Source organism: Gouania willdenowi, chromosome 6 (genome assembly GCF_900634775.1).
Source record: "Gouania willdenowi chromosome 6, fGouWil2.1, whole genome shotgun sequence".
Classification (NCBI taxonomy): domain Eukaryota; kingdom Metazoa; phylum Chordata; class Actinopteri; order Blenniiformes; family Gobiesocidae; genus Gouania; species Gouania willdenowi.
In genome coordinates this window covers 64,967,590-64,981,143 of record NC_041049.1, presented here as the reverse complement: position 1 = coordinate 64,981,143, position 13,554 = coordinate 64,967,590, and the positions used below count along the sequence as shown (strand labels likewise).

Here is a 13,554-nt window from a genome sequence, read left to right as displayed (position 1 = left end):
TTGTTCTGAAAAGAATTGTACATTTAGATTTTTTATTTATTTTAAGTTTTAATTGTGGTACTTTTGATCTCTTCCTTTTTAAGTTTCTACATGAGATGTTTACTGTACTGTATGCAAGGGAACCGTGGCAAGATTTATTACCAACAATAAACTTGGGGGTGAAAGTAATTAATAACTTTTACTTTGAGTATTATTTAATTGAGCTTCTTTTTTACTTGTACTTGAGTATTTTATGTATGACTTACTTGTACTTGTACTTGATTACAATTTCAATCAAGTAACAGTACTTCTACTTGAGTAGGATATATCAGTACCCTTTACACCTCTGCTGTAAAGTCATCGGCGTACAGCGCAGTGATCTCCAGGTTTCTTTGTCATAAACACATGATTAACATCTCTGCTGCACAGCTCTCCAGGTTCAGCCGCTGCAGTTCGTCCTCCTGATGGAGCTGCAGCTGCAGGACGCCACCGACACACTTGATGTCTTCCTGTGGAAACACGCGGTGAGTGTCAGACCTTGTTTAATAAAGGTCCAGTATTATACTATTTTTCATCCATCTCCATTTGTTCTAATAACCCCAACAATATAGTATTTGAGGTTTATTTTCCCAAACTCGCCTGTTTTCTGGAGTTTTAGCCTCTGAAAAGTCCTTTTCCGACCGCTTCTAAAAACAGGCTGTTTTGGGACCTTCATGAGTCAGCTTGTCTGTAGACGCCGACTCTACGCCATGGCTTTATTACCATAGAGGGTTATTTGTTATCTACTCACTCTTGTTATTGTTTTTAGCCAAAAAACTGCACATTACAGTAAAACACATGGCTATTTAAGTGGCTATCGTGATTGTGAGTCCGACAAACGCTGCTTCAGATTTTGTGTTTATGATAGCAGCAGTAAATAGTTAACAGTCACTTTCTTCTCATCCTCACCTCTTCTGACCACAGGAATAGTCCATTTAAGACAATAGATCATTGTTTATTCTAACCGCTGCATCACATTGGGTCACAAACACGTCAGATCATCCCAGAAAGGCAATACAAGGCGGTATAACGGCTACTAAAAGTGAAACTGATTGTGAGCGCTCACGCTGCACTTTAGAATATTTATATACTGAATGTAGAAATATTAACTGTGATATCAACCTGCTTTCCATGTTTGTTTTTAGCTCTGAGGTAGTTTGAGATGGAGGAGCGCGCATTCTAATCGGGAAGGAGGAGTCAGGATTGTCAGGAGGAGGAGTTTACCCCTTATGACTCATAAGGGCTTAAAAATCCAACTCGTCCGTTTGGAGCGGAAACAAATTGTGAAATAAAAAGGGTGGGAGGAAACAGAACATTTTCAACGTTGGCCCTCTGATTGAGGCTAAAGGAATGTATATCACTGTAGCAAAACCATTATAAAGTGATATTTTCAGAATACTGCCTCTTTAAGGACTCAGGATTGGGTTTGCCTCCTCCTCTGTAGAGACTGCTTCACTCTCTGTGTACAGTCACAGTTTGCTAAGTAGCTACAGTGTTTAAGACTTTATCTGAAGAAGCACAGATCTAACACCTAACAAATGTTGCAAAAATGAAAACAAATGGGACCTGGAAAAACCACTCAGTGATCAATAGTTTAAAGCTGGAAGTACCAGAGGAAGTGTGCAGTTAACTGTCTGAGGAGGTGAGTAGTGATTTCTCCTTTCTTTGGCCAGGAGATGTTTTTTAATGTGTCAGCAGAAGATGTAGCAGCCAATCAGGAAGCTCAGGACCACATCAGTCGAACTATGAACGCTCTCTGTCCTAAAGGGGGCAGCGATGGTGAGTAAAACAAACCCACAGCAGACACACAAAGCATTGTGTTTCAGACCTCACACAGTAAAGTGTTAAAACTATTGTTTTTGTCATTTATATTTTTCATGGAAACATTTTTGACAGTAAATAGTCGGGTTGGGTGATATAGATTAGATATAGTTATTCCAAACTCACATTTTTTGTGTGTTTTTGCTGTACTTTCCTGTACTTATTTTTAGTGTGTTTTGGTTAATGTTTTTGTATGTATTTTTGTTTTCACTTTGTGCATTTTTGTAATTTTTGTCTTGTTATGTGTGTGTCTGTTGTTGTTTTGTGTTTCTGAGGACTCAGTTGTGTTTTTAAAGTGGGTTTGTGTGTTTTTTTGTTGTTGTTGGTGTTTCTGAGTAACTTTGTGTTTTTCTGTTCTCGTATTGTGTAATTTTGTTGTTGTTTTGCATATTTTTGTAGTCATTGTAGGGTTTTTAAAGTCATTTTGTGCCCCCGGCGCTACGGCCTGGGGTGAGGTGTTTGCTGTAAGGGTGTCTTAGGAGCTTCACGGTGTACTAACAGTGCAACCTAATATGGCTCTGCTCTTATCCCTCTTTTTGTCACCAATGACCTTCATCTAAAATGTGATTTACTTTCCAGGAATCAACAACTCACAAAGTTTAATCCATATGACAGATGTACTGTAGATAGTACTTAGTAGAGTTGAATACTGCTTCACCTGATAACGTTTTAGCATTAAATTATCATCTTTAAATGTTTATTTTCACTGAAACATTGTGACAAAGGTTTTTAAGTGCTGCCGGTCTAGTGTATGGTTAGTGGCATCCTATATATAAGATATATTTTTTTTTTAAATGCAAGGAAACCTCAACCTTTCCTACCTTTTTAAGTTACTGGTAGCCTCCCTTATTATCTTAACGTGAAATGTGAAAATGTAGTATTTAAGAAATGCTTTTCTCACTGGTAGCCCTGCAGACTATACAGTACCTATGAAGTAGCTCAAAGATTTAGAAAGGTTGGTGACTTCTGTAATAAAGCCTGGTTTGCCCTTCCCTAGGTAGGGCTAGTTATGGTCACAATTAAGCAAAAGAATAGTACAAAAAATAATACAACCTTTTTTTATTTTATATATATATATATGTGTTTAGAAATTGAGATATATATATATATATATATATATATATATATATATATATATATATATATGCATACATCTTGTTACCAGTTCACCGTCCATGGCTGGACATGTGTCTGACGGCGTACAGCACTGTGTGTGATGGAGGACGAGGACAGACCTGCTATCAGATCTGTGACACTGGCATCATCAAACCCCGCCCCCCACCATCTGAATCCTACCCCTCTGGGTCTGGCCCCACCCCTCATGAAGCGGCAATACTTTAGTTTATTGTTTTTTTATTAAACTTGTTCTTGTTACTGTTAAACTTTATACTGACGTGTGTTTCAGCACCTGTACTTTACCTTTGTTACATTTCAAAATAAAAGTCTATTTTTACTTGTATTGAGTTCTTCTCACCATCAGAGGCCATAATAAGAATGTTTTAGCCATTTATCATCTTTAACTTATATTTTGGTTTTCACATTGATCCTGACTGAAAAATACATTTATTGGTTCTCCTTCCACTGTATTTATGCTTTTAAAAATCCTCCCTAATTAGAATACATAGAATAAACTTTATTGTTCCATCCATCCATCTTCATACCCGCTTATTCCCGTTTATCAGGGTCGCGGGGGTCTGCCGGTGCCAATCTCCGGCTCTCATAGGGCGCTGGGCGGGGGTACACCCTGGACAGGGCGCCAGTCCATCACAGCCTTTATTGTTCCCCATAGGTGAAATTCACATGCAGCAACACCATAGAATAGCAAAAGTAAACAGAAAGGAACAAAAATAAATACGAACATAGGATAATAGTGCAAATAAACAACTGTGGGACGGACATAAATTAGAAAAAGATTAAGATTAAATAAAATTTAAAACAAAAACAAAAATGACGAAGGCATATGATTCATGGGGGGGGGGGGGGGGGGGGGGTGTTTGGGGTATCTGTGTTACAGTTATTGAGTTAAACAGTGGTGTGAACAGTCTTCAGGATTTCTAAATAATGAATAATGTAGCGTAACCCTTAAAAAGTCATTAACTTGGTTGACTTGAGAAACATTTAAGTGAAAATCTAAAAAACCCGCATTCTCTAATTTTTATGAACAACAGGCTTTTGAGTTACTCAAAAGATATAAAGCAAAATATAACTTTAATTTGGTAGTTCTGCTCTTTATTATTGTGGTCCACTGTGTGCATGCGTGACTTTCTAACTTCCAATGGTTACTTCCTTTGTGTCAGGAAATGCACAAAACGTTTCAACTGAGCCTTAAAGACTCAAAACCAGTGGTTAACGTCGCAAAGTGTCTGTTTCTGAAGTATCTCTGTCAACACTGGTCAATTGCAGGAAAAAAAATTGTGTGCATTGATTTTAACCCCAAAATTCTCTTTAAAGTCAAAATTGTTCATTTAATTTTCAAAATGTCTTCCAAAGCTTCAGGGGAATTAAGTTGTGTGTCGTGTGTAAAAAGGAAAGGGTCATAAAGCCTGATGTACTCGACAGTGTGTTTGGGTCTGTGAGAATAAACAGATCATTTACCCTGAACAGAAACAAAGGAGCCACATTTACAGCAAAGAGCTGCACAGTGATGGGTACCAGGTGTGACTCTGCATGTGGGGCAGAAAAAGAATGATATTCAGATTTCAAATCACACACTGCATTTTTTTTCTGTTGAAATTTTTAAATTTGGGCCGTACATTTTAATGGAAACGTGTACGTGATAGCCTGCAACACGAAGAGAAAAAGCTATAAGGGGGTTTAAATATTGGTTCATAGTAGTGATTAACCCAGTGTTAGGGTCACTACAGTTGCGACTCACTGATGCACATTTGGAGTTGGAATAAATGAGGTTAGAACCTGAATCTCCCTTTTGCTGTGTGCATTAATATGAAGACGAGGAATATATCAGTATATCAGTGAGCCACCTTAAACCATTTTCTGTGAAAAATCTCCTCACGTCTTGCAGTAAAACCCCGTCCACTCCGACTTTTGTGCAATATATATAGATGATGAGCCAATTTTTTTTTTTTACCTGCGTGTGTGTTTAATTTAAAATTATATTTGCATTAAGAATTAAGTGTTTACAGGATCAGTTTAAAGAAGATTTCATTTTTATTCTGAATTAAAGAGGAATTAAAGCTCCCATGTAAACCATCCATGAAAAAGCTACTTAACCTCTCACTTTTCTATAGCAAGATGAACTTTCTAAGGGCACTGCACTAGTGGAGATAATTCATATATTTGGGCGTCAGAAAAAAAGCTGTGTCCTTATATATGTGCACTTATTTTGAAAAGAACAACTTCCGGTTCCCCCATAATGAAAAACTGGCTTTTTATGTTTTTGTCCTCTGGTATTTGGTTTTTTGGTTATAGAAACTAAAATTGAAAATCAACCAATTTTTAAATGTTTGTTTATCCCTTCTTGACCCTGACAAAGAAATACGCCTTGAATTTTAATTTTAGTTTTTCAATTTGAAAAAAAAAATCAATGACCAAAACTGTCAGGATGGGGTTTTATTTTGTAGGGCAGGCAGGAACTCTTGGCCTCCCACCCAGCAGCTTTCTCTTGCTGGGCACAAGCTGCTGGTGAATGGTCACCAGCTGCAATTGATTAACCAACTGCTCTGTGTATAAATGTGGAGGCTTTGTCTCAATTCAATGCTATGACATACTACGTTTTCACTTGTTACCTGGGCTCGGTTTCATGCCAGTAATTCTTGGAAACAAGTGTTTTTTTATTTAGTATTCCAGTGTTTTTTTTCCGTGCATTTGGACATTTTTTTTGTTTACCCTCACACGGTGTTCTTGGTTTTGCCTTTTTGTGTTTTTGAATACCTCTGCCTCCCTAGACTGACCATCTGTGTGAATCTCTGCTTGCCTGACCATGCCTAAAAGAACAACAAATATTGGTATAATGCACCTGATCTCCACCTCCGTCCCTGCATTTGGGTCTGCACCCCCATCAACACACTGTGACTGTTAAAAAGTCAATAGTGAATAGTTAATTAATTTCAACAACCACAAACATGTGAAATGTTGAAGCCATGAGCCTGAGATTATATCATTTCAGTAGTCGCCCCTAGATGAAAGACATGACTTAAGTGGTATATTTCAAGTAATATTATGATCATAAATTATGATTTTAAAGCCCATGTGATATGCACTAGAGGCTGACATTTTTTGGGGTTGGGAGTCAATTTTACTATTAATCACGTGATTGGGATGGTACAGGATAGAAAGTTCACGGGAGCGGAACCAACCAATAGGACAAAAACCTAGGACTGATGCACCACCATTTGTAGTTTTCTTTCCATAAGCGTACACGTTAACGCAAGTCAAAAGAACTACATGGCCCAGAAGTCAACGGTGCTTCCGTTTTGAATTTGCAGCTCAAAGTGAAAAATAATGATTTGTCTATTAAGCTCACGGAACTGGCGGGGAAACTGTTACAGAAATTCTCGAGAGTGGAGTTTAATGGTGCTAGCACCAATTTTACTGCCTGTAAAACATGTGTCGGTAAAATATGCAAGTCAGTCAGGGATGAGTGGACTCAAGAGACACACCTGCGCATTCGCTAAACACAAACATTCACATGGGATAGGGAAGTGCCTCTCCATTGGGGAATGACTGTGGCCGGTTTGTGGGCTGGGATGTGGGGGGTGCTCTTGGGGTCCGGAAAACTTGGCCGGCTGGCTGGGCCAGTCCTGACAGGGGTCTTCCACGGTGGGTGGTGCGGACTGCGCCCTTGCATGCCTGCGGGTGCAACGCGGGGTGGTCCCTGCAAGGTCAGGGTCTGCAGCTCTGTTGCCTCGAGGCTGCATGCCGGTGCTGGCTGGGCTTTTGGGGGTGGGGATTGGGGGCTGACTTTAACAATAACTAAAGCTAGAAATACCTCTTTTAGGTATTACCACTCCCTCCTTCCCTCTGTCCACAGCCACCACCATTATGCCTAAGCTTCACACTTGTCACCAGACTGGCTTGATTACACAACACAAAAAGCACAATATGCACAGCTACAACTTCACATTTCACTTTAAAATATCAACTCTTCCCCACCCTTTCCATTTCCTACCTTGAGTCTCTCCTCCCTATCTGAAACCTAAATGTCTTCAGTATGCAACAAAAACAAAGGAATTGACCTTGCCATTCCAATACTTATGGAGGGGACTGTAAGTAAATGCATTTGTGATGTGACTATGAAAAAAGCTGTGAAGGTATTTGGAAACAAGAAGACATGGCTGACAGTGGATGTGAGCTCCCTGCTGCAGCAGCATCGCAGTACTGCATTTACATCCGGGGATACTCAGCAGTACACCAAAGCATGACAGGGCAGTGCAAACGGCATCAGGGATGCCAAGAAAACTTTGGGGAAAAAGTTGTCAAAAGAATTCAACAACAATAAAGTCACAAGGCGTTTATGGCAGGGGTCTGCAACCTGCGGCTCTGGAGCCACATGTGGCTCTTTGACTCTTTTGCAATGGCTCTAGATAGCGTTCAAAAACTTAATAAAATAATTAATTATTATTTCTTACAGAGGGTATTGATGAATAATGACATTAACTTCAAATAAAATTAGGATAAAACAATTTGTTAACCTAAAAATAAATCACATTGTGCAATAACTTGCACCTGTGGCTAACCTTGAGTTGTGATGAAATCCCTGGTAAGATAACAAAAAGACTATTCTGGAAGAAAATAGATTGCTTGATATGTTGCAAGAAATTAAATTCATTAACTCATAAAATTATTTGATATTATTTCAACTTTATAGAATTTTATACACTGTGTTGTTTGCATTGAGAAGGTTTTTTTTTTTTTTTTTCGGCTCCAGAAAAACTTCCTTGAAGACAAAATTTTGCTGCCAGCAACTCAAGTAGGTGGCCAGTGTGTCCCCAAGATTCTGTATATATTTACCTTTTATTAACCTTTTTTACAAGTTTGTTTGCTTAGTATATATATTACTTATAAACAAAAAAAAACAAGTGTACATAACTTACAGTAGGAGCCCAACAAGATTGTTTGTACCCAGGGCCCAAAATGTCATGGCAACTACTGCATTCTAAAAAGGCCATAGTGATGATGCGGCCAATTCTGCCCACGAGAAAAAGAACTCTGCCTTCCAAGTCTCTCATAGAACTCTGTCAATTTGTGGAATCATTTCAAGGCTCTGTAGCACTGCAAAGAAAGCCAAAAGTTACTTTTTAGGGTCTACTATTTTTAGATTGATCCATGCACAAGAAAAGCACACTTATAATGGACAAAAAGGACACTGGGAATGACAGTAAGATGGCAGAGAAGCCTAAGGGCAACCCTGTGAGCTCTGTGGGGGACAAATCTGCAGCTTGTGAAGAAGCATGTTTAGAAATTAAAAGTCAGACACACAAATTGGAAAATGCTCGCAAAGAGACAAATCACTGTGTTGCTTTAGGTGGGTGGGAGATGGACAAACAGAAAGAAGCTGAAGAGGAGAAGGAAGAGGAGGAAGAGGAGGAGAAGGTGTGGGTGGAAGGGGAAGAAGAGGAGGAAGAGGAGAGGGTGGAGGGGGAGGAAGAGGAGGAGATGGAGGAAGAAGAGGAGGAGGAGGAGCTCTTACAGATCTACGATTCTGAGGATGATCCGAGTGATGAAGAGCATGTGGATGTGAAAGAGGAACTAGTGAGCTTTTTGGAGGACAACTTTGTAGCCAATGCAACAGACACTGAAGTAAATGTTGCTTGGAAAAAAATCGTTGAAAAGTTGGGGAAAGAGAACAATAAACTGAACACAGAGACAAGCTGTACATTTCAAAAGCCGCTCCTCTCTAACCAAGTGACTTTGGCTGAAAATGAGAATATGAAGGAATGGCCTGCTGAACAGCAGGAGAACCTACATTTGGGCAGCACACATGAGGCTGAAATAAAAAAGCCTTCCGCTCAAGATGTTGAAAGAAATAAGAAAGTAATTGAAATTCAGAAAAAGCTTAAAGACAAAGATTTGGTAAAAGAAGGGTTAATCTGTAAAATTCAACAGCTGCTTTGCTCTGACCAAGTCACTTTGGCTCAAAATGAAAGTCTGAAGGAGTTGTTTGCCAAACAGCAGGAGGAGAACCATCATTTGGGCAGCACACATGAATCTGAAATAAAACAACTTTCAGCTGAAAATGTTGAGGACAAAAATGAAATAATTGAACTTCAAAAAAGGCTTCAGGGGAAAGATGATGAACTTCTAAAGCTGCTCGCTTCCCAAAAAGTCAATTTGGCTGAAAATGAGAGTCTAAAGGAGCGGCTTGCCGAACAGCAGGAGGAAAACCTTCATTTAGGTAGGACACATGAATCTGAACTCAAAAAACTTTCAGCTGAAAATGTTGAGAACAAAAATGAAATAATTGAACTTCAAAAAAGGCTTCAGGGGAAAGATGACGAATTTCTAAAGCTGCTCAACTCCCAACAAGTCAATTCGGCTGAAAATGAGAATCTGAAGAAGCAGCTTGCCGAACAGCAGGAAGAGAAGCATCATTTGAGCAACACACATAAATCTGAACTCAAAAAACTTTCAGCTCAAAATGTTGAAGACAATAGGAAAATAATTCAACTTCAGAAATTGCTTCAGGAGAAATATGAAGAACTTCTAAAGCTGCTCACCTCCCAACAAGTCAATTCGGCTGAAATTACAACTCTGAAAGAGCGGCTTGCCAAACAGCAGGAGGAAAACCATCATTTGGGCAGAATGCATGAAGCTCAAAATGTTGAAGGCAATAGGAAAATAACTGAACTTCAGAATATGCTTCAGGAGAAAGATGACAAACTTTTAAAGCTGCTGACCTCCCAACAAGTCAATTCGGCTGAAATTACGACTCTGAAGGAGCGGCTTGCCAAACAGCAGGAGGAAAACCATCATTTGGGCAGAATGCATGAAGCTCAAAATGTTGAAGGCAATAGGAAAATAATTGAACTTCAGAATATGCTTCAGGAGAAAGATGACAAACTTCTAAAGCTGCTCACCTCCCAACAAGTCAATTCGGCTGAAATTACGACTCTGAAGGAGCGACTTGCCGAACATCAGGAGGAGAATCATCAGTTGGGCAGAACACATGAAGCTGAAATCAAAACACTTTCAGCTCAAAATGTTGAAGGCAATAGGAAAATAACTGAACTTCAGAATATGCTTCAGGAGAAAGATGACAAACTTTTAAAGCTGCTGACCTCCCAACAAGTCACTTCGGCTGAAATTACGACTCTGAAAGAGCGACTTGCCGAACAGCAGGAGGAGAACCATCATTTGGGAAGAACACATGAAGCTGAAATCAAAACACTTTCAGCTCAAAATGTTGAAGGCAATAGGAAAATAATTGAACTTCAGAATATGCTTCAGGAGAAAGATGACAAACTTTTAAAGCTGCTGACCTCCCAACAAGTCACTTCGGCTGAAATTACGACTCTGAAAGAGCGGCTTGCCGAACAGCAGGAGGAGAACCATCATTTGGGAAGAACACATGAAGCTGAAATCAAAACACTTTCAGCTCAAAATGTTGAAGGCAATAGGAAAATAAATGAAATTCAGAAATTGCTTCAGGAGAAAGATGACGAACTTCTAAAGCTGCTCACCTCCCAACAAGTCAATTCGGCTGAAATTACGACTCTGAAGGAGCGACTTGCCGAACATCAGGAGGAGAATCATCAATTGGGCAGAACACATGAAGCTGAAATCAAAACACTTTCAGCTCAAAATGTTGAAGGCAATAGGAAAATAATTGAACTTCAGAATATGCTTCAGGAGAAAGATGACAAACTTTTAAAGCTGCTGACCTCCCAACAAGTCACTTCGGCTGAAATTACGACTCTGAAAGAGCGGCTTGCCGAACGTCAGGAGGAGAACCATCATTTGGGAAGAACACATGAAGCTGAAATCAAAACACTTTCAGCTCAAAATGTTGAAGGCAATAGGAAAATAATTGAACTTCAGAATATGCTTCAGGAGAAAGATGACAAACTTCTAAAGCTGCTCACCTCCCAACAAGTCAATTCGGCTGAAATTACGACTCTGAAGGAGCGACTTGCCGAACGTCAGGAGGAGAATCATCAGTTGGGCAGAACACATGAAGCTGAAATCAAAACACTTTCAGCTCAAAATGTTGAAGGCAATAGGAAAATAATTGAATTTCAGAATATGCTTCAGGAGAAAGATGACAAACTTTTAAAGCTGCTGACCTCCCAACAAGTCACTTCGGCTGAAATTACGACTCTGAAAGAGCGGCTTGCCGAACGTCAGGAGGAGAACCATCATTTGGGAAGAACACATGAAGCTGAAATCAAAACACTTTCAGCTCAAAATGTTGAAGGCAATAGGAAAATAAATGAAATTCAGAAATTGCTTCAGGAGAAAGATGACGAACTTCTAAAGCTGCTCACCTCCCAACAAGTCAATTCGGCTGAAATTACGACTCTGAAGGAGCGACTTGCCGAACGTCAGGAGGAGAATCATCAATTGGGCAGAACACATGAAGCTGAAATCAAAACACTTTCAGCTCAAAATGTTGAAGGCAATAGGAAAATAATTGAACTTCAGAATATGCTTCAGGAGAAAGATGACAAACTTCTAAAGCTGCTCACCTCCCAACAAGTCAATTCGGCTGAAATTACGACTCTGAAGGAGGAGAATCATCAGTTGGGCAGAACACATGAAGCTGAAATCAAAACACTTTCAGCTCAAAATGTTGAAGGCAATAGGAAAATAATTGAACTTCAGAATATGCTTCAGGAGAAAGATGACAAACTTTTAAAGCTGCTCACCTCCCAACAAGTCAATTCGGCTGAAATTACGACTCTGAAGGAGCGACTTGCCGAACATCAGGAGGAGAATCATCAGTTGGGCAGAACACATGAAGCTGAAATCAAAACACTTTCAGCTCAAAATGTTGAAGGCAATAGGAAAATAATTGAACTTCAGAAATTGCTTCAGGAGAAATATGAAGAACTTCTCAAGCTGCTGACCTCCCAACAAGTCAATTCGGCTGAAATTACGACTCTGAAGGAGCGGCTTGCCGAACAGCAGGAGGAGAACCATCATTTGGGCAGAACACATGAAGCTAAAATCAAAACACTTTCAGCTCAAAATGTTGAGGCCAATGAGAAAATAGTTCAACTTCAGAAAAGCCTTGAGGATAAAAACAAGGATTTTCAAAATCTGCTCATCTCTCACCAGCGTCTGCAGAGTCAGATTGTTGTCAAGAACAGTGCTGAGTCATCACTCCATTCCCAAGTAGAAAGCTTGACCGCAGAGCTTGGTGTGAAGGAGCAAACTTGTCAGACCCTGGAAGACATCATCGCAACGCTAGAAGATAAGCTCTCCAAGAAGATTGAAGCTCTTACGAAAAGCCTAGCCAATGAAAAGACATTGATGAGTTGCCTCAATGAATTGGATGCACGTTCAACTGAAAAAGAGTCTCTCCGACTTGAATTGGAGCAAACTGAAGAACTGAAGAAGCAGCTGACTGAAGAACGTGATGCTCAATCTCAACTCAAGGATGCCATTAAGAGGGAAAAAGCTCGTTTCTCCAATGCATCCAAACAAATCACTGACCTTGAACATCAACTAAATGAGAAGGCACTGGTCTTGAACAAAAGTTTGGATGATACAAAGGCCGCCAAAGCTAAGCTTCGGGATAACAGGCAACACATTAAGCAACTGATGCTCAATATGCAAACTCTGAAGAGAGAAAACGCAGATGTTAAGGCACTGATGGAGCATCATGAGGACATGGTCACAAGGAAGAAAGAGATCATCTCTCAGAAAGATGAGACCATTGCACAGCTTCAGAAAACAGTTGAGAGGCAAACACATGAGAAGTTCCAAGCCCCGGTAAAACAGGAACTAAGACACAAACTGGAAATGGAGCGACTGACCAGTAAGAAGCTCCAAATTGAACTGCAAAGTGAAACCAGGGAGAACTGTGACAAAAAACTGCTCAATCAAATGACAGAGGCTCTTAAGATATCTCAAGATTTGTGCATCAAACTTCAGAGTGATAAATTCGAGGACCAATACAGTTTCAAACAACACATCAGGAAAACCGAGGACGAGCTTTGTCTGCAGAAAGCTGTTGATCAAGCTGAGAAGATGATGAAGCAGCAGGCTGAGCTCAAAACTGTTCAGGGACAATGTTATCTGCCGAATAAACTACAGAGCTCATATGTACATCAGCAATCAGCAGGATTGCACAATCTGCCACTAGGACTGACCAGGCTGACACCCTGCACTGACCAGGGGCAGTTTCTTTTTGGGAAAAACAGGTGGTAAAAAAGACCAAAGGAATTAGGAGAATGCACGTGAAGCCAGAATTAAATGGGAACACCCACATTTCAAGGCCGCTCCACCCAGAGTGCGTAACCGGGATCAAGGCGTGCAGTGACTGACTGAATAGGACAGTTTACCTTCCTAAAGAGCAGCTGGATGGGACACAGTTACACGTTCTGTAAGATTAGTAACTGAGATTTTAGCGTCTCTCACAGCGGAAGGAACGATGTAACTCACCATGAAAAATCAGCCAATCACAAGCGCCACAAATATGCACTCCTTTCAAAAAGTGTTAAAGGATGTGAATGCCAGAGAAGAAGAGAAGAGAAAAATAAAGGTTTCTTCCCATCATCAAAAACCATGTCATCTTAATTGGATGTCACATTT

General features: G+C 40.0%; 2 protein-coding genes and 1 long non-coding RNA gene across 5 annotated transcripts in view; 2 read left to right on the top strand and 1 right to left on the bottom strand.

The window, feature by feature from the left end:
* pot1 (protection of telomeres 1 homolog) overlaps positions 1-3,035 on the top strand; it is a 71,934-nt gene extending 68,899 nt beyond the window's left edge. The window contains exons 18-19 of one of the 2 annotated variants that reach the window (XR_003674347.1): positions 409-1,797; positions 3,005-3,035. Coding sequence is in view for 1 of the 2 variants with exons in the window: in XM_028451058.1 (XP_028306859.1) it covers positions 409-503; positions 1,692-1,805 (209 nt within the window). In the remaining variant the exon portion in view is untranslated. Of the gene's footprint in view, positions 1-408; positions 2,066-3,004 lie in introns of those variants that run through there. The other variant, XM_028451058.1, reaches the window with a different exon arrangement.
* A 6,639-nt stretch (positions 3,036-9,674) lies between these two features.
* LOC114465127 (intracellular protein transport protein USO1-like) lies at positions 9,675-13,261 on the top strand. 2 transcript variants are annotated; one of them, XM_028449937.1, is made up of 2 exons: positions 9,675-9,936; positions 11,524-13,261. In XM_028449937.1, the coding sequence occupies exons 1-2, from the start codon at positions 9,781-9,783 to the stop codon at positions 13,168-13,170; spliced, it is 1,803 nt and encodes a 600-aa protein (XP_028305738.1). In that variant the 5' UTR covers positions 9,675-9,780; the 3' UTR covers positions 13,171-13,261. The 2 variants fall into 2 exon arrangements, with proteins under 2 accessions (XP_028305738.1, XP_028305739.1); XM_028449938.1 differs by lacking the exon at positions 9,675-9,936 and adding an exon at positions 11,311-11,508 and having other exon boundaries at positions 11,890-13,261.
* Positions 11,091-11,521, bottom strand: LOC114465128 (uncharacterized). The gene is made up of 3 exons (XR_003674281.1): positions 11,484-11,521; positions 11,283-11,377; positions 11,091-11,176 (listed from the first exon to the last, which is right to left on the bottom strand). It is a non-coding gene; the product is annotated as an uncharacterized LOC114465128 (long non-coding RNA).
* Positions 13,262-13,554: the final 293 nt, after the last annotated feature.